General features: G+C 42.5%; 1 protein-coding gene across 1 annotated transcript in view; it reads right to left on the reverse strand.

Annotated features, from left to right (window-relative positions):
• Positions 1-24014, reverse strand: part of LOC149068771 (potassium voltage-gated channel protein eag-like) — a 91810-nt gene that overhangs the window by 14730 nt on the left and 53066 nt on the right. Inside the window, exons 5-7 of the mRNA XM_089250907.1 lie at positions 21963-22358; positions 19482-19965; positions 7642-7841 (exon numbers count right to left, since the gene is read on the reverse strand). Coding sequence (XP_089107033.1) covers positions 7642-7841; positions 19482-19965; positions 21963-22358 — 1080 coding nt within the window. The remainder of the gene's footprint in view (positions 1-7641; positions 7842-19481; positions 19966-21962; positions 22359-24014) is intronic.

Consider the following 24014-nt stretch of genomic DNA (forward strand, 5'->3'; position numbering starts at 1 on the left):
GAGTGACGTTCAGGCTCTGTCGCACAGGCGATGTAAGCACTGTATCGGGTGTCACTGGAACTTTTTTAAGCACATTAAAAACAATTCCTGAATTCACTGACTGCAGAAACAAAATAAGGTCATGCACTACAGCATCTTGCATCGGGCAGTAAACACACAAGACCATCAGACGTTTGGAAGCACGTAGCATAGGTTAACAAGTCTCATTTCCTACTTCACCTCTGCGTCGAGAATTGTATCGGTCCATGATGCCATGGAGCATACTCTTGAGCCAGGGTCACAGTCGCGTCAAGCCTGGCCCAATAGCCATTCCCAAATATTTGCCTTCCCCCGATACAAAGAAGCATAAACGGCATAGGTAGGCCTACACACTTGCCCAGCCTGGCCCATTGTTCTTTGGCAAATATTTGCTTTCAGATCAATTTAATACGCAAACGCGTGTTGTGACTGCTGGCGTTTTTCGATCAACGTGTGGCCAAACGGATTTGAAGATCGGGAAGGAAGGCGGAACCTTTGAATTGAAGGTGGAAGGTACTGGTCGTTTTCTTCGACCAGCCTCCAACATTTGACGGTCATTTCCAATGGTGGAGAGGCCACACTACTTGCCCATGACCAAACTTAGAACGTATTGGACCAGCGTTGACACGTGTGTTGCCCTGGCTTTAGGAATCTAATCCTATTGAACACATAGGACGACGCTTCGAGATGTGAGGCGGGGCTGCGTGTCCGGTCCTTCACTATTCATACATCAGGGAGAATTCGGACACACAACCCCCGCCTCGCATCTCTCATCATCGATTGATCCGTTAATGATTCATGCACAGCTGCAACTGACGTTTGGCAAGCAATACCACCGGGTAGAACAAATTCGAACAAGGCGAATCCCGCTGGTCTATCTTTTTAGCGAGGAACATAATCCGTAAATAGTTCATGTCGATACCATTGGACGCATTTTCGGTCATTTTTCTAATTCAGTGCAGCCCGTATTATGTACAGTACCGTCCTCGCTAAATTATAAATTCTAATACTGCATCTACGCAGGGGATCGGTGTCAGATATTGCCGATCGGCGATAGAGCCTTTACCGTATTCAGTTCAAAAGGCAATAGGTATCAAATGTAACGTAGCCATAGTCGCGTTTCGGAGTTTAGTAATGATATATCAGTGTGGTAAATGGTTTGTCGTGGTTTAAAATGACGAAAAGTCAACCCTCACATGAGTTCGTAACTTGGAGAAACCATGATGTGCCATTAAGTGATGTTAAATAAGAAATATCAACGATATCAGTAACCGATTGTAATGGGTAATCAGAGGATTGATCCGTGAACCGAGGACGTATTTTAAAGAGAATTCAGCGAAAGAACATTACACAGCAAGAGAGTTGCAAATTATGTGTGTCAATTTCAAAGAGCTGCCGATTGTATTAATGTAAATTATGTAAATTTTGTGAATCATTTCCTCTGACTGATATGTCCCGGCCATGTAATTACGTCGCGCGATTAATGATAAATCACCTCTTTCGCCGAGGAGCAAAAGCTGATGGTACCATTAACGATGTAGCTTAGGTTGTCTCTGGCCCGTAACGTGATTTAACATCGCCTGCCATTTTAAGAAATCTCTTTTTCTTCCGGAATACTTCGGGATTTTACAACTTCGAGGTGCGAATGTGATCCGATCTCTATTATTTGGAAAACATCTTTCCGCACAGACACCAGGCGGAACTTCAACACTATACGTATTTACATTTCGTAACTATTACATACGTAACTACACTTCGAAGTGTAGAGATGGCAGGACCAGTAAAACACGCATAACTCTGACAACATATAAGCACATTATGGATACATATAAACTCGTAACTAGAGCCCGAAACTAAAAACAGTCGAAATGGACAGACAAAAAAGGCGCTAAAAATGCCTAAAATAGGCACTAAAAAAAAAGGCATTTATAATTTACGGAAGAAAGAAAAAATATCTAAAACTAAAAGGTATTAAGAATCCAAAAACTATTTGAAAAAGTTGCATTTAGTTCCTTACTGCTTTAGTTATGGTTTATAATAACCACGTTATTATCCAAGTTAAACTGATTTCATTTTCCGAAATAAAATGTTAGTAGACCCTCAGGATTAGGTTAATTACTAGGCTACCATTACCAGACGCGGAGCGCGTAGGGAAAATGATCTGTAGGGATCCCTTCGAGTTGGCCGCATCTGTCGCACACCCCTGAGGTCGACTCTGGTCAATTTAATCGAATACTGAATATATATGTATATGCAAAATAAATAGCCGTGGTGGTTTGCAGTGCATTAATGGTGTGAAAAAAAAAAATCAGAACAACATGGCCTCAGAGCCCTGTCTGCTCCTACTCCGTATGTGTGAGCCATGACGTCAATTGACGTCAATGACCTCTTGGGACAGTCATCGGTCAGCTATATATATATGCAATGTAGTTTAGTACCTGAGCGAGACATGTGAAGCATGTGGAGAAAACATACATTTCTAATTTTTCTTTGTTTTTCTAACATGTACTCAATGCCGTCTTGGTGCATGGGTCCACCCGGCATGGCAAGAGAAGAGGGGCTTCTGAAAATTGAATAGTAGCCTACTTAATCTTTCGAAAATTTGCCAGGTAGTGCCTTAGAAAAATTACTTGGCCTGGGGGCCCTGCATGGGCTGCGTTCACCTGAAGCAAAATCATTCACGTCTAACAACATCCGGTCAAAGCAGAGTTAATGCATGGCACCACCAATCTCTCAGATCACTTATTTGTGTCTAAATGGGGCTGGAAGGCCTGGGAGCGCTTTCTGATGATAATTAATAGTGAGAGTTATAAGATTTTAAAAGAGCAAATCTTTTGAAGTTCTCAATGCTCAAAGCATCCAAATTTCACCGATTATGACCTCTGATATTCACTATTAAACTTAAAACTATGTTAAAATAGACACAATTTCTGGCACGAAAATTTCAAAAAAGGCATTTTTACCAAAAAAGTTTGAAAATAGGCAAAAAAGGCATTTATGGCATTTTGCCTGAACTTCCGGGCTCTACTCATAACACGCTTTCCGGTATGCACCGATTTGTTAAAAATTCCTGAGAGGAATGGAATATTTACGGAGTGCCTTTACAATTTTTATATCCGTCATCATATTCGAAAGCGTCTGAATTCAGGGCTATATAGTAAGGGTTTCAACACTTTGATGTTGCGCTTGCCGCCTTGGTTCAGTGGGCGTGGTCTCGGAGCTATTGTGTGATGTATAACAGCCCTGCTCCTTCTTTCTCGCAGACGACATTATCTTACGTTGAAGAGGATTATTTTAAATTTTAGTTGCTTATTTCTTACTGTTTTTTAAGTGAGTGACCTCTCGTTTATGGTGTTGTTTCAGTGTCGCTAGTATTCGCCGGCGGAATTTTTATAATATAATTTCTGTGATTCTAATGTAAATCAGCGATAAACAAGTATGAGTTGTTCTTGTATAAAGTTGTAACTCCCGGTCTAATTAGCTCTCGTGAGCAGAAAATGATGGTTGGTGCGACAAAAGTGATCAACATAATTTTTTTCCAGAGGGGCCCAATTCGCTCTTTAGACGGTCTTAATCCAAAGTGTCAATCATCTTTGATTAAATCCGTCATAAAAGTAAATCATCAAATTCTCGAATAACTTGCATCAAGTTGAAAAATACGAGTAAAACCACAATTACTTCTGAGCATTCAAACCTTATGACGCGACACGAAAAGAAAAAAAAAATTGGCAGCCATATTTTTTTTTTTTTTGCTATTATTTAGCAGATTCCGTGCCATCTTTAACTCGTCTCTCTCAGTATAACAGTTATTTCGAACGTGAAGCCGCCATTAGCTGCTCATTACAATATTCACTTTTTATATTTATTGCATTTTATCTTATGGTAATTATTGTAACGATTCAAAGAAGAGAAAGATGGCGCAACAGCAGTTCAAGACAACAGCCATTTTTATGACTTTTTTCTGAAAAGCAAAAAAAAAAAAAAGCAAATATTTTCCATTGAAACAGCAACAAACTCATTATCAAGACCATAATCATCATTGCATGCAGTTAATGTTACGTAAGAGAGAGATAAAAGTTGAATCATGTTGTTTTTTTTTTATCTTGTGAAATGGTCTGCCAGTGATTATTACCCGCTGTTTCATAATTTACGTGCATGCGCAATGTTCACAAATGACTTATATTTCTCATTTTTCAAGGGGATAATCACACACAGTGCTGATGACACGTACGACGATGATTCATCAGGCTTCTCGTGAAACGATCGGCTCAATCTCAAAGAGAAGGAAACTATTTCCAAGGAATCGCGGGGATATCGTTCCAATGAGCAATCATTGTTGGATCGGGATCTGCGAAACAAAATAGAGTGGATGGATTCGTCCATTTTCCTCACTGAAATCTTACGCTGTCTGATTATGATTATCTAGACGCCTCGATTTTTCACCAGCCCGTGCAGAAGAAATCAATAACGGTTCAGTCTCAGGGCTGTCTCTCAACAGCATCATAGGTTCTCGGTCAAAGCGATTTTTCTTAGGCTACCCGACTCAAAATAGAGTTCCTGTCTGCCAATCTTCATTCTAACACTCGAAAAATCTTTACCATACTCTAATTGCCATGATGTGGTTCCCGTGTGGGGCCCATGTGTTGAGATGACACCTGGTGGGTCTGTTGTTTATAGCGATCAAAGCTGCTACTCTCCCAGGAAAACTATCCACCGTTCTTTACAGCGATCCAGCTGCCACTCTCTCTCTCTCTTTCAGAAAGGATATGCAGTATTATTTAAGCAGTGATTCCAGCTGTCACTCTCAAAAAAGCTATCCACCATTGTTTATAACGATTGATCACATCTACCACAATCTCTCTGGGAAGCTATTCACCATTGTTTACAGTTATTATATAGCTGTGCCTCTCTCCCTCTTTCTCTCGGCTGCTGTTCTCTAATTCGAACTATCCACCACTGTTTAGAGTGATTAAGACTGCCACTCTGTCAAGGAAACCTTCGTCTAAAGCGGCTATATTCCTTCATTTTTAAAATAATTTCCGGATACATCCTTCACGAACGCTTCAATATCTCTTCGAGATGTGAAGTGGGAATGTGTCCGGTCATTCAATGCTCAATGCCCCCTCTCTCAGGAAAACTATCCACCATTATTTATAGCAATCACAGCTGCCACTCTCTTAGATAAACTATCTACCATTCTGTACAGTGATCGCAGCTACCTTCTCTCAAGAAAGCTATCCATCATTGTTTAGAGCGATAATATCTCGCAGCTACTTCCCTTTCTCTCAGAAAAGCTATCCATCATTGCTTAAAGTAATCACAGCTGCCACTCTCTTAGGCAAGTTATCCACGTGCTTTCAGTGATTACAGCTGATACAGCTACCTCTCACACTCTCAGGAAAGCTATCTACCATTCTTTACAGCGACAGCGATTACAGCTCTACCCCTCACACTCTCAGAAAAGCTATCTACCATTCTTTACATCGACAGGGATCACAACTCTGCCACTCTTTCTCCCCTCTCTCTCATTAAAGCTATCCACTATTGTTCACAGCGATCACAGCTGCTACTCTCTCAGGAAAGCTACCATTGTTTGCGGTGATCACAGCTGCCACTCTCTCTCTCAGGAAAGCTAACCGCTATATTGTTTAGAGTTATTACGGCTGCTACTCTCTCTCTCAGGAAAGGTATCGCCATTGTTTACACGATCACAGCTGCCATCCTCGCCGTAAAACTATCTACCAGTGTTTATGTTACAGCTCGAAGTGCGACTAATGAACGACGGGGAAGGTCACTTCGCGAATTGGCCAAAGTCCAAATTGCAGAAATGATTTGAACTTTGGTCGGCCATTTCGCGAAGTGGCTGGATATCCCTGGCCGAAGCTCGATGTGCTGATGTAAGACGGCCAGGTAGGAGCCAAATCCATTTTTTTTTAAATCGCTAATGTGTCCACACGTCTATACTATGTAGCAGCTGCATTGGAGAGAAATTCAGAGGAAAACTAAAAATAATTACACAACATATAGTTTTTATGCCAAATTTTGAAGGAAAAAAACCCCCCGCATGGTGACTGGTTTGACAGGCTGCCATAACTAACGTGGACATAACTATCACGAAAAAATACGCAAACTTGACGATAATCCCGAATCATGTCTCTTGTTATTGGACTTTGGCCAGGTAAATATTAACTCAGGGAAGCTAGCTCCGCCGTTGTTAACTGATAAAAGCTTCCAATCCCTCAGGAAAGCTTTTCGAAATTGTTTACAGCTGTCACTCAGAAAAGATATCCAGTAGTTTTTTTTTTAATGTTTGGCCACACCATTCTCGCAAAAGAGCCGAGACTAGCTCCGTTTGGCACACATTTTTTGACACCCGTTTTGGTTCGCAGCCGACGTTCAGTCGATACCATTTCAACGTTCGACTCGGGAGCTTCGTGACAATGAGACCTTAAAGATATAAGATCGTTTGGATCGAACCTTCGGAAATAAGTATGCAAATAGGCAGGCCTTTCTACGTAAAGGATCTCAGAAAAATCACTTTGCACGGACGACTATGGTACAAAGACACGAGGAGAAATCTCGCAAAAGAAGGGTGAACGATCAACGGTCAATAACTAAAAATGAACAGTTCCATACGCACAAAAAGCGTTAGAGTGGGGAATACCGTCTGTATGTGGAAAAATCATATCACAAATAATAAAGACAGTTTTCAGAATCACGATACTGGAGTAGCGAAGAGACTAGCATGCCAAGTTGCCAATCAACCGGTCGTGTGAGAATTTTATAGTTGCCAATTCTTCAATATTCTCGTCTCAGGGGCACCATGGAAACACACGTGCTTGATCACCTGGGCACTGACCTTCTGGTTTCTATACAACTTCAGTATCAGTGTGAGGAAGGCGTTACTTTCTACCCGATGGCCAAAAACGTGTACACATTAAATCTTAATTCTTTACCAGCGGATTTATAACCCACCTACTTTTCCTTGAACAAAATCTCTCCTGATTGTATTCCGTACACCAAAGCCCACTGAGGAACATGAACTTGTCTATAGCAAAGTGTGTTGTCAAAAAATATTGTCTCTAAATACTCTACCATCGACAATTTACGTTTCTAATACCTAAACCCCGCGAAAAGACACTGAATTATGCGTCGTCATTCCGATTTCGCGGAACCTGACTCTATTCGCAAAAGCTGACCTGGCATTTCGTGTGTCTATTTATAGTCAAGTGCTTAAAGCTTTTAAATATTCATCGCTGTAATTTACTCTTGGAAATTGTCGTCTTTGTGTGGCCAACCCATTTCCAATTAACGGTTTAGAGAATGGTGTCGTGTCAATTAACCCTAATTAGGGCGTGTGGAGAGATAGCTGATGAGGGGATCGGCCGTTTGAAAACGATCTCTCGCATTCTGTTCTCGATTAGATGTATTCTGAACAAATAGTCATTGGGAAGAACTCTATGAGGGTGTTCTAAACAATACACTAATTGCTATATTTTCTGCTTAGGAAAAGCATGCAAGGACTGTCTTTTGTAATCGTTATCAATGGTGGAAACGTATAAAATGATACACGTTTAGATAAAAAGGAAAGGACAAAAATTTGATTGAACTTCCATTCATTACCTTTGTAGTGTCGATGCCTTTGGTCATGGCCCAAGTCGAAACCACGTAGTCCATGACCCGTTCGCTTAAGGCCTTAGGAACTTCGTGCAGCTTCATGAACTCCCTGACGTTGTTCAACATCTCGTGGTACCGGGCGGTGGCTGACGTCATCTGCTGGATTATGGTGGTCACGTGGCCGAAAATCGTTGCGTATAGCAAAGCTGGAATCACAAGAATAAATACATGGTGTCTGCAATTAAACTGCGCCACTCGGGCATTGCCATTAAACTGGAATTACTCAGAGTCATCTGTAGCTCGACCTAACTACTGATAGAAACTGGAGTATGCAAGGTTCGTCTGCCACTCCGCAAAATAGTATGCCATGTATGCTTTCATTTCCTAACTACTGGAATGACACCAAACTTGGTAGTAGGACTATTGACGACATGAAAAGAAAGATTCTGAAAAAAAAAATCCAAACGTTGCCGATAGGGGAAATGTATCGGCAGAAACAAAGAACGAACAGATAACATATTAAAGACAAAATTGCAGTGAAACGGATGCAACCACGGTCACCGATTTGGGAATCTTCATTGACGAGCGGCTTAGGTTTTCTGAACATTGTTCAGCGGTGGTCCAAAAGCGAATAGAATGCTTGGTTTGATTTTAAAAAAGGTCTCTTTGCGTTCTCCTAAAGTCATTCTTCCGCTTTTTCGGGAAGAGAGATTTCATTTTTTAAATATGTTTACATTAGATGAGCGCAGGTGTTGGGGAGATATGATCGAAGTGTTTTCAGTGGGATGGATAGGATGGACCATGAACTTTTAGTACACCGCCAATGGACTGCTTTTACAAGGGGACGCCAGTATCGATTGGTGAGAGACAATGCAAGGTTATGGTATCGCAGGGAATTTTTCTCTAATAGGGTTGTTAATAAATGGAATAGCTTACCCCCGGAGGTAGTAAATTGTAACACAATTGACACGTTTAAAAAGAAATACGATAAACATGTTGGGGTAAATCGAGAAGCTATCCATTCTTAGATTAAGACAACCATAAGTATTCTTTATGGGCATTGTATAATATTTTATCATGTGTATATATTGTTTATGGTTTTTGTGATTGTGCTTTTAATTGGTTTGCTGTATTTTTGAAATATACGACATTCATATTTCTTATGGGCATCTTTTTCCTCAGCCACCTCGTTGGGCATTTTGCCTGTTGTGGCCTTGTATTTAAAAACGCCACGCTTTATTCATCACATTCACCTATGCAGCGAGGACATCTCGACCACGTTTGACGTGGCCGCCGTTCTCGTGGAGAACTCCTTTTCATCCTTTGTACATCCCCGGCATAGGCGGTATCCCTAAGGGAGGGGGGCTGCCATTGCTTCGCTACTTCAGTTGTTGTTCTGGAATGGAGGGGATTTTCCTATGCACCCTGTATATCCCATTAACGGAAAAGCTACACGTGCTAGGCTTTCCACGTTTCAAGTTATATTTTATTATATTTTAAAGATCGACTTTTTGTTTTAACTCTTTTGTATCGAAATGTAATTCAGCGAAACCTCCATATAACGATACTCTGTGGACCGAGAAAAAGGTAGAAGGGTTATCGTAATATTGAGAGATAGCATTACCATCATGTGTGCGGCCAAATTTATGCTGTTTTTGGCATCTCTTTTGAACTGGCGTTGTGTAATGCATAATGATGACAGAAAATGCGTTAATAAGTATTTATTCGGCATAAAAAAATTCTAATAAGTTGTTTCACACTGTAAAGTATAGTTTACTGCACAACAATTCTGTGTAATAAGCAGAAAGCAGCTTGACCGCAACTTCCTTAACACTTTGAGAGGGTAGATAATGCAAATTACCGATGTTATTACTGGGAAAAACTTCGAAAGAACAAACACTGATGAGATATTTAAAAATATACTGCTGGTGATTTTGAGAGAATTTTATAGAACATCTTTATATAGGAATTTCGAAAAATATCCTCAATAAATATCGTTATAAAAGGATTTATCGTAGTAAACGATGTCATTGTATCGCGAGGAGTTCAACATTAGACTAAGAAATTCTAAACAAGATTTGAAAAATTATCGTTGTAGAGGGATTTATCGTTATGTCAAGTATCGTTGTAACGAGGTTTCGCTGTATTTCCATTCACCGGCTCAATTTTCCTTAGTGGTGCAATGGATGTTGTGCAGAGGATGCAAAGTGTGGTCCAAGGGAACAGCGGACATATTGAAGGTGGTCGATGCCCTTCCCGGGAAGGTGAAAGTGACAAATATAAATCGTGGCGTTACATCATAATTTCGTCTTTTTATATTCATCTGTCTGTTCTTTGTTCTTTTTCACTCCGCACAGCGCCACATTTTCCCCTATCGACGAAGTTTGGGACTACAAAATTTTCGGAATCCTTCTTTACATGTTGTTTAGTCCCCCGACAGAGTTTGGTATGGGTGGTTGTTAGTGTTGTGATCTATTTCGTTAATATAGATGGCAGCATCTAATAGACCTTATTCTGTGCTTTGTTTATAATGTTCAAGTGATTTAAGATTGCTGTCTGTTCTGCTTCTGTGTCTCACGGTCTCTCGAGCATTCGCAATCATGTAGCTAACGCGTTAACATCTATTTCTATTCGTGCTTCATCCTTTATCATATGTATGTGTATTAAATGCAATAAGTCAAAGAGTTCACTTCGTCTTCTATCGTCTTCCACTCGGACGAATGTTTCAGCGAGAATGAAACATAAAACTGGCGACGAACTATGGGATGTTTACCAAACTGATGCCTGATGAGAGCTGGTATGTTTATTTCGACATTGCTTTTCCTTATCACGCTCGAGTTTCGTGGCACTGGTATCTATTTATATTGATGTTTATAAAATTCTAACATGGCAACAATTGGGTCTATGCCTGAGTTCGATACCTCAAATTCGGGGTCCTGGGATTTATATATACAACAGCTGACTTTTTTCTTGGAAGCAAATGCGATAACGCTTCCTGAAAAGAAAAGGGCTGTTCTTTTGGCTGTGTGCGGAATAAAAACGCTAGGGATTTTGCGTTCCCTTTTGTCGCCTCAGCAGATTTCTGATGTGAGTTTCGATAACATACTCGAACTACTGAAAAATCATTTCTGCCCAAAACCCTCCGAAATTTATTGCAGATTTCAATTTCATAAGAGAGTACAGTTAAACAATGAGTCAGTAAATTCGTACGTTACCGAATTAAGAAAATTAGCTGAAAATTGTAATTTTGGTGCTACTCTTGCTGAACGATTGCGCGATCAGTTGGTATGTGGATTACGAGATGAAGGAACTCAACGGAAGTTACTGGCAGAGCCAAAATTCAATTTTGACGATGCTGTTGCCAAGTGCCTTGCAGCTGAAACTGCGTTTTCACAATCAAAACAAATTCATTCTCAAAATTCTCAAGTTTCTAATTCAGGAACTTCTGATTTCGTTGATCAAGTGAAGTGTAAAAAGAAATTTAATTCGAAACAAAAAAATGTTTCAAAGGATGATTTTTCTAATAACAATTATGCATGTTTTGGTTGTGGTGGACGACATGACCGATCTAATTGTCGTTTCAAATCAGCGACTTGCAGGCACTGTGGCAAGAAAGGGCATGTACAAACTGTATGCCGAGCCAAGAGTATTCAGAAAAATAAAGCATACACACATAATACACATGAAATTAAAACCGGAAATGAATATTCGAATTCTGTAGTTAACTTTTCTGGTTTCAAACAAGGTATCGAGGTTTTATTGAACAACCATGCATTAAAAATGGAGATTGATTCTGGATCTTATTATTCTATAATTTCTAAAGAATTTTTGAAACTTTGTTTGGTTGCTGCAAACCTAAGATTAGAAACACTTTTGTGAAGTTGCGGGATTTTCAAGGAAATTTAATTTCACTTCTAGGTTCATGCATAGTAGAAGTACAATTTGGGAACAAGAAAGTCAGATTACAATTGCTAATTTCAAAATGTAAATGCACAAATATTTTGGGTTTCTCATGGTTTGAGCCTCTGGGTATTTCATTGAATGGAGTCAAAAAGATTGAATCTAATCCTGTGGATTTTGTAATTCAAAAATATAGCGAGGTTTTTGATGCTGGATTGGGTACATTTGCAGGACCTGTCGTGTCTTTACCTCTTGATCCTCAATTTCCTCCCATTCGACTCAAGGCTAGGAATGTTCCACTTGCAATGAAACCAAAAATCGAGATTGCTTTGAAAAAACTTCAGGATGAAGGAGTTATTGAACCTTTAGGCACCCAGTTTAGGGACCGATGCAGGGCACCGGTGTGTAGGCACCTATCTGTAGGACCGGTTGTTGAGCTCCATTATTAAATATAATAACAATCAGAAGGTTTTTTATAATACATGTTTAATTTGGTACGGACACATAAAAATGAAAGACATCACATGACAATGGTTGCTTGCCGACTGCGAAGAAAAACATTCGATTTTTTATCGCAACTTGCGTTGCTAGGTAACAAAATATTCTCATCAGAAAATTGCGAAGTGCGACGTCATAATTTTTCCGCAATCGGTGAAAGTTCAAGTAGAGGTCGCTACACACTCCCCCCCTAGTGTCAACGAAATGTCGTGGTCGAGTATCTGTCGGGGAAGTGGACATGACGACCGGAACGAGTCACAGTTGCTGGTACTGTACTTGGACGGACGGGTGACGTCGAAGGCACTTGGGTATGCTGGTCACTTAAGAAAGCTGGGATCAACCGATCGATGGAGATTCTCCTGGATGTCCCGTTGAAGTCGATGTCGAAGAATTTATCTCGTCGATCTTTGACCAGAAATGGGCCTTGATACGTTGGTTGCAAGGCAGAGTGTGGTGCATCGTTACGCAGGAAGACATGAGATGCGGATTGTAGACATGTAGGAACATATGTTGGCGTAGATCCGTGAGTTGTTGTAGGTATGGGTTTCATTGAACGCATTAGTTTTTGAAGTTGATGGACGAAATCGGATTGTTTGATGTCTGGTATTGCGGAGAAGTACTCGCCAGGCAGTTGCAATGGTGATCCGTAGAGGATTTCGGCGGAGGAGCATCCTAAATCTTCTTTCACTGCTGATCTCAGACCTAGTAGTGCTAATGGAAGAGCGTCAACCCAAGCTGCATGGGATTGGATTCGGCATCTTAGGGCAGCTTTCAGAGATCGGTGTTGTCTCTCAATGAGTCCATTCGCCTGAGGATGATATGCGTTCGTCTTGTGATGTTGGAATCCGAGGTATCTGCTTAAGGTTTGAAAAAGATGACTCTCAAACTGTCTTCCTTGGTCTGTGGTAATCTTCTGTGGTATGCCAAATCTGGCAAACCAGGTCGCAATTAGGGCTTTGGCGACTGTTTCGGCAGTTTGGTCTGGCATAGGTGCGGCTTCGATCCATCTGGAATATCTGTCTATTATCGTTAGGAGGTACCGTGAGCCTTGGCATAATGGCAATGGGCCAACTATGTCGAGATTGATGTGTTGAAATCTATTGTTTGGTACTTTGAATTCGGCCAGAGCGGAACGAGTGTGTCGGTGAACTTTAGAACGTTGGCATGCAATGCATGCTCTAGTCCACGCCTGACAATCTTTTTTGATGTTGCGCCAGATGAAGCGTTGAGAAACCAACTTGGTAGTAGCTTTGATACCTGAATGAGAAAGCGTATGGAGTGATTCAAAAGCTTGTCTTCTGTGTGATTCTGGAATATAAGGACGGATGTGTCCCGTAGAAATGTCACAAAACAAGTGCTTCGTTATATTACTGTCCGGCAAACGCAGTTTGACGATTTTCAATGATGAGCTTTGTTGGAGTTCACGTAATTCATCGTCACATTGAGAGTCGGCAATCGCATCGTAGTCGATTGGTGATGGAGAAGCAATAGTTGCGATGCGTGACAAAGTGTCAGCAACTACATTGTTTGGTCCGGGAATATACCTGATATCAGTAGTAAATTCTGCGATATAATTTAATTGCCGTAGTTGTCGAGGCGAAGCTTTGTTCTGGTCTTGTTTGAAGGCATACATCAATGGACGATGGTCACTATAAATGGTAAAATGACGTCCTTCTAGCTGGCATTTGAAATGTTTAACTGCACTATAAATAGCTAGAAGTTCTCTGTCATACGCACTGTATTTTACTTGAGACTGGGAGAGTGTGCGAGAGAAAAAACTGAGGGGTTGGATCACACCGTCATGCTCTTGCTGTAACACTGCACCGATGGCATTGTCCGATGCATCTGCTACGAGAGAAATGTGCGCGTTTGGCTTTGGATGAACGAGCAAAGTGGCGTTGCATAGCGCTTCCTTGACATCGGCGAAGGCTTGTGAAGCTTGTTGAGTCCAATTGAGTGGTTTCCGGCTGTTTTTCGCATGACCTGCTAACATGGCGGTGAGTGGTCGCTGCAGGTTCGCACACTTAGGTATGAACCGGTGGTAAAAATTCAACATGCCCAGAAATCGGCGCAAGGAAGTGGCGGAAGTGGGTTGCATAAAGTTCTTGATGGCATCTACTTTGGCGGATAACGGTTTGAGTCCATTCTTGCTAATTTCATATCCCAAGAATTTGATGGTCGGGACGCCAAATATGCATTTTGGCACATTTATGCACAGTCCGTATTCGTCAAGTCGACTGAATACTTCACGTAAGTGTTGGAGATGAGTTTGCTCGTCTGGAGAAGCTACCAGGATATCGTCTAAATAACAGAATACGAATTCCAATCCTTGTAGGATCGTATTCATGAATCTCTGGAAGGTCTGCGCTGCATTGCGTAATCCAAAGGTCATATACGGAAATTCGAAGAGTCCAAACGGTGTAGTAATTGCTGTTTTTGGAATATCCGGCTCGTGCACTGGAATTTGTTCATACGCTCTAATCAGGTCGATTGAGGAATATATTGTCGTTCCGTGGAGAATGTGCGAGCAATCTGTGAGGAAAGGAATCGGGTAACGATCAGGAACTGTGATTTTGTTTAGTGCTCTATAGTCTCCACACGGTCTCCAGTCGCCAGATTTCTTTGGCACTAGATGGAGTGGACTAGACCAACTGCTCTTCGAAGGCTGACAAAGTCCTTGTTGCATCATGAACTCGAACTCTTTTCGCGCAACTTTCAACTTTTCCGTGGAAAGCCGTCGAGGTCGGGCAAAAACTGGTGGACCTGTAGTCTCAATGAAGTGCTTGATATTGTGCTCTTTAATTTTCTTATTTTGGATGTGGGGACGGAGAATATCAGGAAACTCTTTGACTATATCCCGATATGGCGATGATAATAGATCGATACCGTTCAAGCAAAAAGATGGAGCTGCGATATTTCTTGCAATGGAACAAGTGGCAGATAGCAAGGTCGTTCCATCGATGAGGCGATGATGTTTGCTATCGACTAACAGGTTGAAATGCGATAGAAAATCTACACCAATAATTGGTTGGGTTACGTCGGCTATGATGAACGGCCAAGCAAATGTCCTTCGGAGGTTCAAATTCAATGTTAGAAGTTTGGTACCGTAAGTTGAGATAGAGGAACCATTGGCGGCTGTAAGAATCAACTTCTCGGGTTTCTTGTGGGTATTGACGACAGTTCGCGGGACGACTGACACATCAGCGCCCGTGTCGATCAAAAAAGTCCAGTTGGTGGAAGGATCGGCCAGTATGACTCTGTCGACGAATTGGCAGCCGTGGCCTTGGCCGGTGGACGACTGCCTTATTAGTTTCCCGGTGAGGTTTTGAAGGAGCAGGGCTGTTGACATTTCTTAGCCTGAGCTCCGAAACTGGTGTGATAGAAGCAGAAGCCATTTTCAGCTTGTTTGTATTGGGCTCGGCTGTGGGATCGCGAGCGAGAATACCGTTCTCGATGACGGAATCGAGGTCTAGGCTGTCGCTGTGAAGTGTGAATAGCGGCTTTCAGCTCACTCAACTCTTTGGTTAGAGCTGCGACTTGTTGCTCCAGTGATTGGCTGATTGCGTTCTCAGGTCGACCGGATGCTGAACAGATATTTGGAATGGCCAACTCAGCGATTTTATCTGCCATCGAAGCGAGTTGTGGAAGCCCTTCGCTCGAAGCAGCTAGTATAGCTTGGACGTTAGCGGGGAGTCGCGCTAACCACAACGATTTCAGCAAGTCATCACTAAAGTTACGTCCGGCAAGCTCACGCATTCGGGCAAGCAGATGCGATGGCTTTTGATCTCCTAGTTCTAAACCTTGCAGTAGCGTACGGATTTTCGATGATTCGCTCTCCGCGTAAACCTGAATCAATCGTGTCTTCAGCGCGTCGTATTTATTCTGCTGGGGAGGTTCTAGAACTAAATCTTGGACCGTCGATAAAATATCGGCATCGATACCAGCGATAGTATGGTTGAACTTCGTAGCATCGGCAGTTATCGCTGCGATCGAGAATTGTGCTTCTAGTTGGATAAACCACAAGTTTGGATTGTTTCTCCAAAATGGAGGCGGCTTTATAGCGACGCTATCGACATTCGGCGGATTGTCCATTTGGAACGGAGGAAACGATTACTCGCTTACCTTGAGAAGCTTGCTGTTCGAAATCATGGCGCTGTTCGAAATCACGTCTGGCGTCGCCAGTTTAGGCACCCAGTTTAGGGACCGATGCAGGGCACCGGTGTGTAGGCGCCTATCTGTAGGACCGGTTGTTGAGCTCCATTATTAAATATAATAACAATCAGAAGGTTTTTTATAATACATGTTTAATTTGGTACGGACACATAAAAATGAAAGACATCACATGACAATGGTTGCTTGCCGACTGCGAAGAAAAACATTCGATTTTTTATCGCAACTTGCGTTGCTAGGTAACAAAATATTCTCATCAGAAAATTGCGAAGCGCGACGTCATAATTTTTCCGCAATCGGTGAAAGTTCAAGTAGAGGTCGCTACAAACCTATTTCGAACCCAAAGTGGTCAACTCCTGTTGTTCCCGTTATTAAACCTTCAGGTGACGTTAGATTATGTGGGGGACTATAAGGTAACTTTGAATTAGGCCATGAATGCTCACCCCTATCCAATTCCAGCTGTTAATCAGTTACTGTCAAACCTGAAGGGTGGAGGATATTACGCTAAAATAGATTTAGCTCAGGCTTATTTACAGCTTCGTGTAGACGAAACTTCAGCTGAGGCCCAGACAATTGTAACTCATAAGGGTGCTTTCAAGGTTAACAGATTGCAATATGGTGTTAATGTTGCTCCTGGAATTTTCCAAAATATGATCGAAAATTTGTTTTCAAATTTGGAAGGAGTAGTTCCATATTTTGATGACGTTTTGATCAGGGCTAATTCTCTAGATCAATTAGCATCAAGATTAGAATGCGTGCTAGACAAACTTAAAAATGTCGGATTACGTGCTAAAAGAGAAAAATGTCTTTTTGGAGTCACTGAAATTGAATTTTTAGGGTACCGTATCGATGCTGCGGGTATTCACCCTTCCAATTCGAAAATTGAAGCAATACGTTCGACTCCCATTCCAAAAAACAAACAACAATTGCAGGCATTTTTAGGACTGATAAATTTCTATAACAGTTTTCTTAAGGATAAGGCTACAGTTGCGGAAGTGTTGCATAGATTACTGGATCAAAATGCACCATTCAAATGGTCAAAGATCCACGATGATGCCTTCAATTCTCTGAAGGAATTGTTAAGTTCGGATTGTGTGTTATTTCCTTTCGATGAAAAGCTTCCCATTGTGTTGGCATGCGATGCTTCACCTTTTGGAGTTGGTGCGGTTTTGAGTCACGTACTTCCTGATGGTTCAGAAGCACCAATAGCTTATGCCTTGAGAACTCTAACTACTACAGAACGGAACTATGCTCAAATCGATAAGGAAGCTTTGGGTATAGTATTTGGAGTAAAAAAGTTTCATAATTTTCTGTATGGTCACTCATTCACTATAGTTACTGACCACCAACCTCTGTTGGGAATTTTCAATAAAAATAAGCCCACGAAAGAGATTTTATCTCCGCGAATGCTAAGGTGGAGTTTGCTTCTAAATGCATATGATTTTTTGTTAATTCATAAGCCGGGAAAGAAAATTGGTAATGCGGATGCCCTAAGCAGATTACCGAATGCAAAAACTCCCGAATCCATGGTCACTTCTCCATTAGAAGTGCTATTCATAGAAGAATTAGAAAATCCACCACTTCATGCTGTGGATATCTCAAAAATGACTATTAGAGATCCAATAATTTCTAGAGTGTTGAACTGGGTACTAAAAGGTTGGCCTGTTGAGATGAAAAATTCACAGTTTCGAACTTATTTCATAAAAAGGAATGAACTATCCGTGCATAAAAATTGCTTATTATGGGGAAATAGAGTAATTATTCCAGTGCCGGGTCGATCTCGAGTTTAAGTGAATTTCATGTCGCGCATTGAACGCATGAAAGCTCTTGCTAGATCGTTCATATGGTGGCCAGGCATGGATGCTGATATTGAAAACTACGTAAGAAGATGTACGAACTGTCAACGTACAAGGCATGCACCTCCCAAAGTTCCAATCCATCCGTGGGAAATAACGACAAAGCCTTGGTCTCGAGTTCACATAGATTTCGCTGGACCATTTCAAGGACAAAACTTCTTGATTCTGATTGACTCTTACTCCAAGTGGACTGAAGTACGACGAATGACATCAACTACTGCCACCGAAACCATCGATGTGCTGCGCGAGATTTTCGCTACTCATGGTTTGCCGGATGTTGTAGTTTCCGATAATGGACCTCAGTTCACATCTAACGATTTTCGCCGTTTCCTAGAAAGTAATGGTATTCGTCAAGCACTGATTGCTCCTTACAGACCACGTGCAAATGGTCAAGCAGAGAGAACTGTCCAGTCGGTGAAGGACTCTCTAAAACGCATCGTTTCAGGTTCCTGGAGAAAGCGTCTTTCCAATTTCCTACTTCATCAACACATCACGCCATCTTCAGTAACAGGGGTCAGTTCAGCTGAGCTACTGATGGGAAGGAGGCTAACTATTGTCTTGGACCGTCTTCATCCAGACTTGGTGGGTGATAGAAGGTGGAAACAAGAGCAAGATGCAGCTACAGAGCAAAAGCAACGAAAAGTGAGACGATTCGATGCCAAAGATGGTCTACATCAGAAATTATAGCCAGGGTGCATCCTGGATTCCGGCTACTGTTGTGAAACCAACCGGACCAGTGTCATACAAAGCCATCACCAATACCGGAGATGTTGTCCGACGTCACGCTGACCAAATGATGAACCGTTATCCTACAGATCCTACAAGTTCAGAGATTTCCGGATCGAGTCCAATTCCTGCAGATGTGTCAACAGAGACTAGTGCAGAACGTTCAAGTTCAACGTTTGCAAACGAGCAGATACCAAACGATAACGGAACTGTGGCAACAAAGACTCCGAGACCGAAACGAACAATCATTCGCCCAAAACGACTGGGAATCGACGACTTTCCTAACTAAGAAGGGAGGGGTGTTGTGATCTATTTCGTTAATATAGATGGCAGCATCTAATAGACCTTATTCTGTGCTTTGTTTATAATGTTCAAGTGATTTAAGATTGCTGTCTGTTCTGCTTCTGTGTCTCACGGTCTCTCGAGCATTCGCAATCATGTAGCTAACGCGTTAACATCTATTTCTATTCGTGCTTCATCCTTTATCATGTGTATGTGTATTAAATGCAATAAGTCAAAGAGTTCACTTCGTCTTCTATCGTCTTCCACTCGGACGAATGTTTCAGCGAGAATGAAACATAAAAGTTAGATCGAGCTAAATGGGGTGTAGGCTGTTAGATCGAGCTACCGATGGCTAAGAGTAGTATCAGTATAATTTAAAATACTCCTGTTATGAGAGAATAGGCAGAGACTCACCTCCGATGATCATCATGCAGATAGTGAAAACCTTTTCGTTGTCGGTCTCCGCGGCCACATTCCCGAAGCCGACGGACGTCATGCAGGTCATCGTGAAGTACAGAGCGGTTATGTACATGGTTCCGCGGGGAGGACCACCGATCAGCTCGAATTTCACTTGGCCGTGCTTGCCGGTCAACTGCCCTCCTCCTCCCGATGGATGGTGGTGATGTAGAGTCGGTGGGACGCGACTGAAGTTGAACTGCTGCTGAGTGACGTTGCCGAGTTTCCACAGCCAGCTGTAAGAGACGCCGTTCTCGGCGTCGCTCCTGCCTATGCTGTAGAAGATGCAGGCCAGCCAGTGGGCTACCAACATGTAGAAGCACAGGAGCAGGATCAACATGGCCGCCCCGTACTCCAGGTAACGGTCGAGTTTCCGGACGACTCGGCCCAAGCGGAGAAGTCGAACGACTTTTAAGGCGCTGAAAAGGCTTCCGATCCCTTGCTAAAGAAAACAAAAAAGAGGCGTCACGTGACAGGTTACGGTAAAATTTGAGATTATCATCAATGATTTGATGATACAGTGCACGCCGCTTAAGGTGATCACATTAGGAATAGTAGGTTTCTAATAACAATAACCGATTGATAACTAGAGTATATATGAGTAAAAAAATTCCGGTTATAAGTTTGATGACCATCTGTCCCGTTTGATTGAACTGAGATAAAGCAAGTCAAGCAAGCAAGTGTGCCACCCACCCCTCCGAACTTGACTCGGAAGCACCTTCTTATTACAGGATCCGGGGATTTATTTCTCGTCTCACCCTGCCGGATCTGTACTGAGCAGGATGGCTGTGTCAGTTCTTCGTGTGACTTCAGTGGAGTATTTACAGGGGAGGGGGGGGGGTCTATTTGAGGAGTGAGTGGCCAAGAAAGTTAGTAGAATGGGAGGAGGGTAGCAAAATTTGTATAAATCTCAATAAATCCGCCTCTGTCCAGGCTGTTTTGGTCACTCACATACTTGCAGACCCTCTAGGTCACTCTTTTGGTCGCACACCGACATGGTCCCTTGCTTTATAGGTCACTCTTTTTTATCATGTACCCATTTATTAGGCCATTCTTTTGGTTATTCACAAGCTTTCAACCTCTCCAGGCCAATAATTTGGTAATTAACGTGCTTTCACACGGTTTAGGTCACTCACTGATTTGGTCCCTTGCTCTGCATGCCACTCTTTTACTCATACACATGCTTATATCTGACTCTATGCCACTCTTTTGGTCACTCAGTAACCTAGTAGTAAGGAACTAAGTTAGTGAATGACCAAGAGCGTGACCTAGAGCGCAAGTATGTGAGTGGCCAAATACAGTGTGCAAGCATGTGAGCGACCAAAATGGTGTGCAAGCATGTGAGCGACCAAAATGGTGTGCAAGCATGTGAGCGACCAAAATGGTGTGCAAGCATGTGAGCGACCAAAATGGTGTGCAAGGATGTGAATGACTAAAAGAATGACTTGGAGAGTGTGTGAGCATGGGAGTGATCAAAAGGGTAACTCAGAGACACAGGTGTGATTGCAGGACTGAGAGGGGGATTGACCAAGCGGGTTATAGCCCAGAGTGACGAATTCGAGGAAAGAGTAATCACGAAAATTAGACTACGATGGGAGGAGGGCGGCAAATTCGTGTAGCCCATAGGCGGTAAAACCATGAATGCGCCTCACTCATGTCTTCACTACGGAAAAGTGAACGTACGCTGCATGTACATGGTCCATAGCGACTATTACGGCCCGATTTGGTTATTTGTGAACTGAGTACATCAATAAAGAAGTACAGCCTCCCGACTCCTACATCACACATGCTCAACCAATGCCCCACGATCCAAATGTGGCCGCGACCTCAAACTTAACTTTCCAAAAATGAACTAAGCAACACATAATTAAATCATTCAAGTGAAACTCGCGACAAATTCCCTGACCACTTTAGTGACCCGTGGCACATCTCCTGGTCACTCAAGTGACCCAATACACATTTTTATATCACTTATGTGGTCTGCGGCACATTCCTAAGTCACTCAAGTGACCCCACGGTACATTGACAAATCACGGAATTGACTCGTGGTGCATTTACAGATAACTGAAGTGACCTAAGACATTGTTATAGATCACTTAAGTGACGCTCGGCCCATTTCCAGATCACTTAAGTGACCCTTGCCACATTTCCAGATCACTTAAGTGACCCTTGCCACATTTCCAGATCACTCAAGTGACCCGTGGTACATTTCTGGACCACGTGGCCCACGAGAAAAAGGGAGACACGTTTCTAAACCAATGGAGTGGCCCGCACTCTTCAAAAGGTTGAGCACTCTTGTCCCATTTTTTTCCCAAGTTATCTATATCGGTTCGTTTCGTACATAGTGGATAACAATAACCCCGAATGATAACATTATTCGCGATTCTAATAAGAGGCGTGTATTTTGATTCAGAAAGAGACGAAACACTTTGTACTCACGTCCTCCTCGTGATCGAAAGCGTTGAAGACATCGTAAGGAAGGCAGGACAGGAGGTCGATGATGAACCAGCTCTTCAGGTAGTTCATGCGGATTATTTTAGGATCGGAGACAACCTCTCCACCTGGTCCCACGAAGGTCGTGTGGAAGTTCAGGACGATGTCTATGAAGAAAATGACGTCCACGATGCTGTCCAGAACGAGCAGCGACACGTCCTCGCTGGTCTTGTTCTTGAAGGCCACGTTGTAAGGTACCATGATTGCCGTGTAGAAGGTCAGGCACAGTATGACCCAGTCCCATATGGCTTTGAAGGCGCAGTAGTGCAACAGGATGTGGGGCGGTGTCTTGGGGGCTTCTTGTCTGTACTGGGGAAGAACTTCGGCATTCAGGCTGATCATCTGTCATCGACAGGGGGATAAACAAACAACATGAAGACGAGATAAATCAAAGATCGAGCCAAGGTTTCAGCTGGCTGCTTTTTTTTAGAATCAATTTAAGCAATTTATCAATTTTTAGCCAAACGGAAGGGGAAAAAAAACAAGCCAAATAAAGCCATTTGGTGGCGTTAGAGTGAACAATCGTTATTTAGCTAATTCGATCTTTTGTTTACTCTCAAATGAAATACAATGAAACCTGTCTAAGACGAACACTAAGACGCATACCTCTCTTGAACGGAGTCAAAATATAGTCTGTTCACACACACACAGGTTTAACTGTATTTGGTCACAAATTGGCCATCAACAGCGGCAACCTGGGATTAAATATAGATTAAGGGGCCATTCAAGTATTACGTAAGCAGATTTTCAGCCATTTTTGACCCCCCCCCCCGTCAGCAGCTTAGAATATTTCATATCTTCAAAAAGGGGCGGTTGATGACGCAAGCAACCTTCAAACCCCCCTCCCCCCTTGTCATAAAAAGTCAGCAAATCCGGAACCCCCTCCCCCATCGATGCTGACGTAATACTTGAATGACCCCTAAGCCCTAAGGATGTGTTTGGCAGTTTATAAGTGTCAATTCCTTTATCCGAGGATGACGTCACTTTCCGCTATCCATACGAAGGTTTCCAACAGCTGACTGATGCGGAGATGAATTTCAGGAAAGAGGGAGGAAATTCACCTACCCTTGCGGGGAATAGCAAAAAAACACCATCTATAGCGTTTCATTTCATACGGTGCACTGCCCAGGCTCCATCGACCATTGGCCATCTACAGCAGAAGACTTCCGTGCAAAGCTCGTGACGTCACTGAAGAAGGTCGACGCATGCGTCATATCTACACTTTTTTGCAGTATACCGAATGGCTTTTAGCAAGATGAACTTCTACAGTGACGAGCTTCGCGTGGAGGCCTGCTATAGATGGTGTTGGAGTAGCCCTAATAGCGAAGAGTGATATCGTCCTCGGATAAGTCGCCGTCTGGTGGCAGTGTCAGCAATTATGAGCTTCGGCCCGAGTTAGGTCCGACCGTCCATGAACGGTCTTGTTCGGCGCATACGAGCTTTAAGGGAAGATTGAGAATCGTTTCCTTTGTAGTCCAGTGCGCTCGCCAGGCTTGTGAGAGGACAGGGTTGGATTCCCCGCAAGGACAGTTGAATCTTCTGCCTTTTCCGGAAATTCATCCTCGCATCAGAAAGCTGTTGAAAATCGACAATTCGTTTAGTCCAGCGTTTCTCAACCTTTTTATACCCAAGGAGCAGTAAATATTTGAAACTTGTCGACGGACCCCTATGAGAATTGTGCCTGTAATACCAGTATTTTAAAGGACATTCATGGTTGGACCGACTTTTTTTATACGGTAGTTGTCTCGGTTTTTTTCAACGAAGTCCCTCTACGGAATTTCTAACGAATCAGCACACGCCAGAATGTGCGTTCTGAGTGTATGTGTGACCCTAACGTATTTATGTTACCGAGTTGCACTTATTTCGTGTTCGTGCTGCCATCTGTCTGCCATTTTCTGAAGTAAAGGTGGAAATACTTGAATTTTCAAGTTATGTCAGTATCGTGTTGTAGGTCTGCCTGCTCTCTGCGGAAAGAAGACTTTTTCAAGTGGGAGACCG

Source organism: Pholcus phalangioides, unplaced genomic scaffold (genome assembly GCF_987345545.1).
Source record: "Pholcus phalangioides strain wild (caught in Gottingen) unplaced genomic scaffold, Ppha-v1.0 ptg000024l_1, whole genome shotgun sequence".
In the NCBI taxonomy this organism is placed as follows: Eukaryota; Metazoa; Arthropoda; class Arachnida; order Araneae; family Pholcidae; genus Pholcus; species Pholcus phalangioides.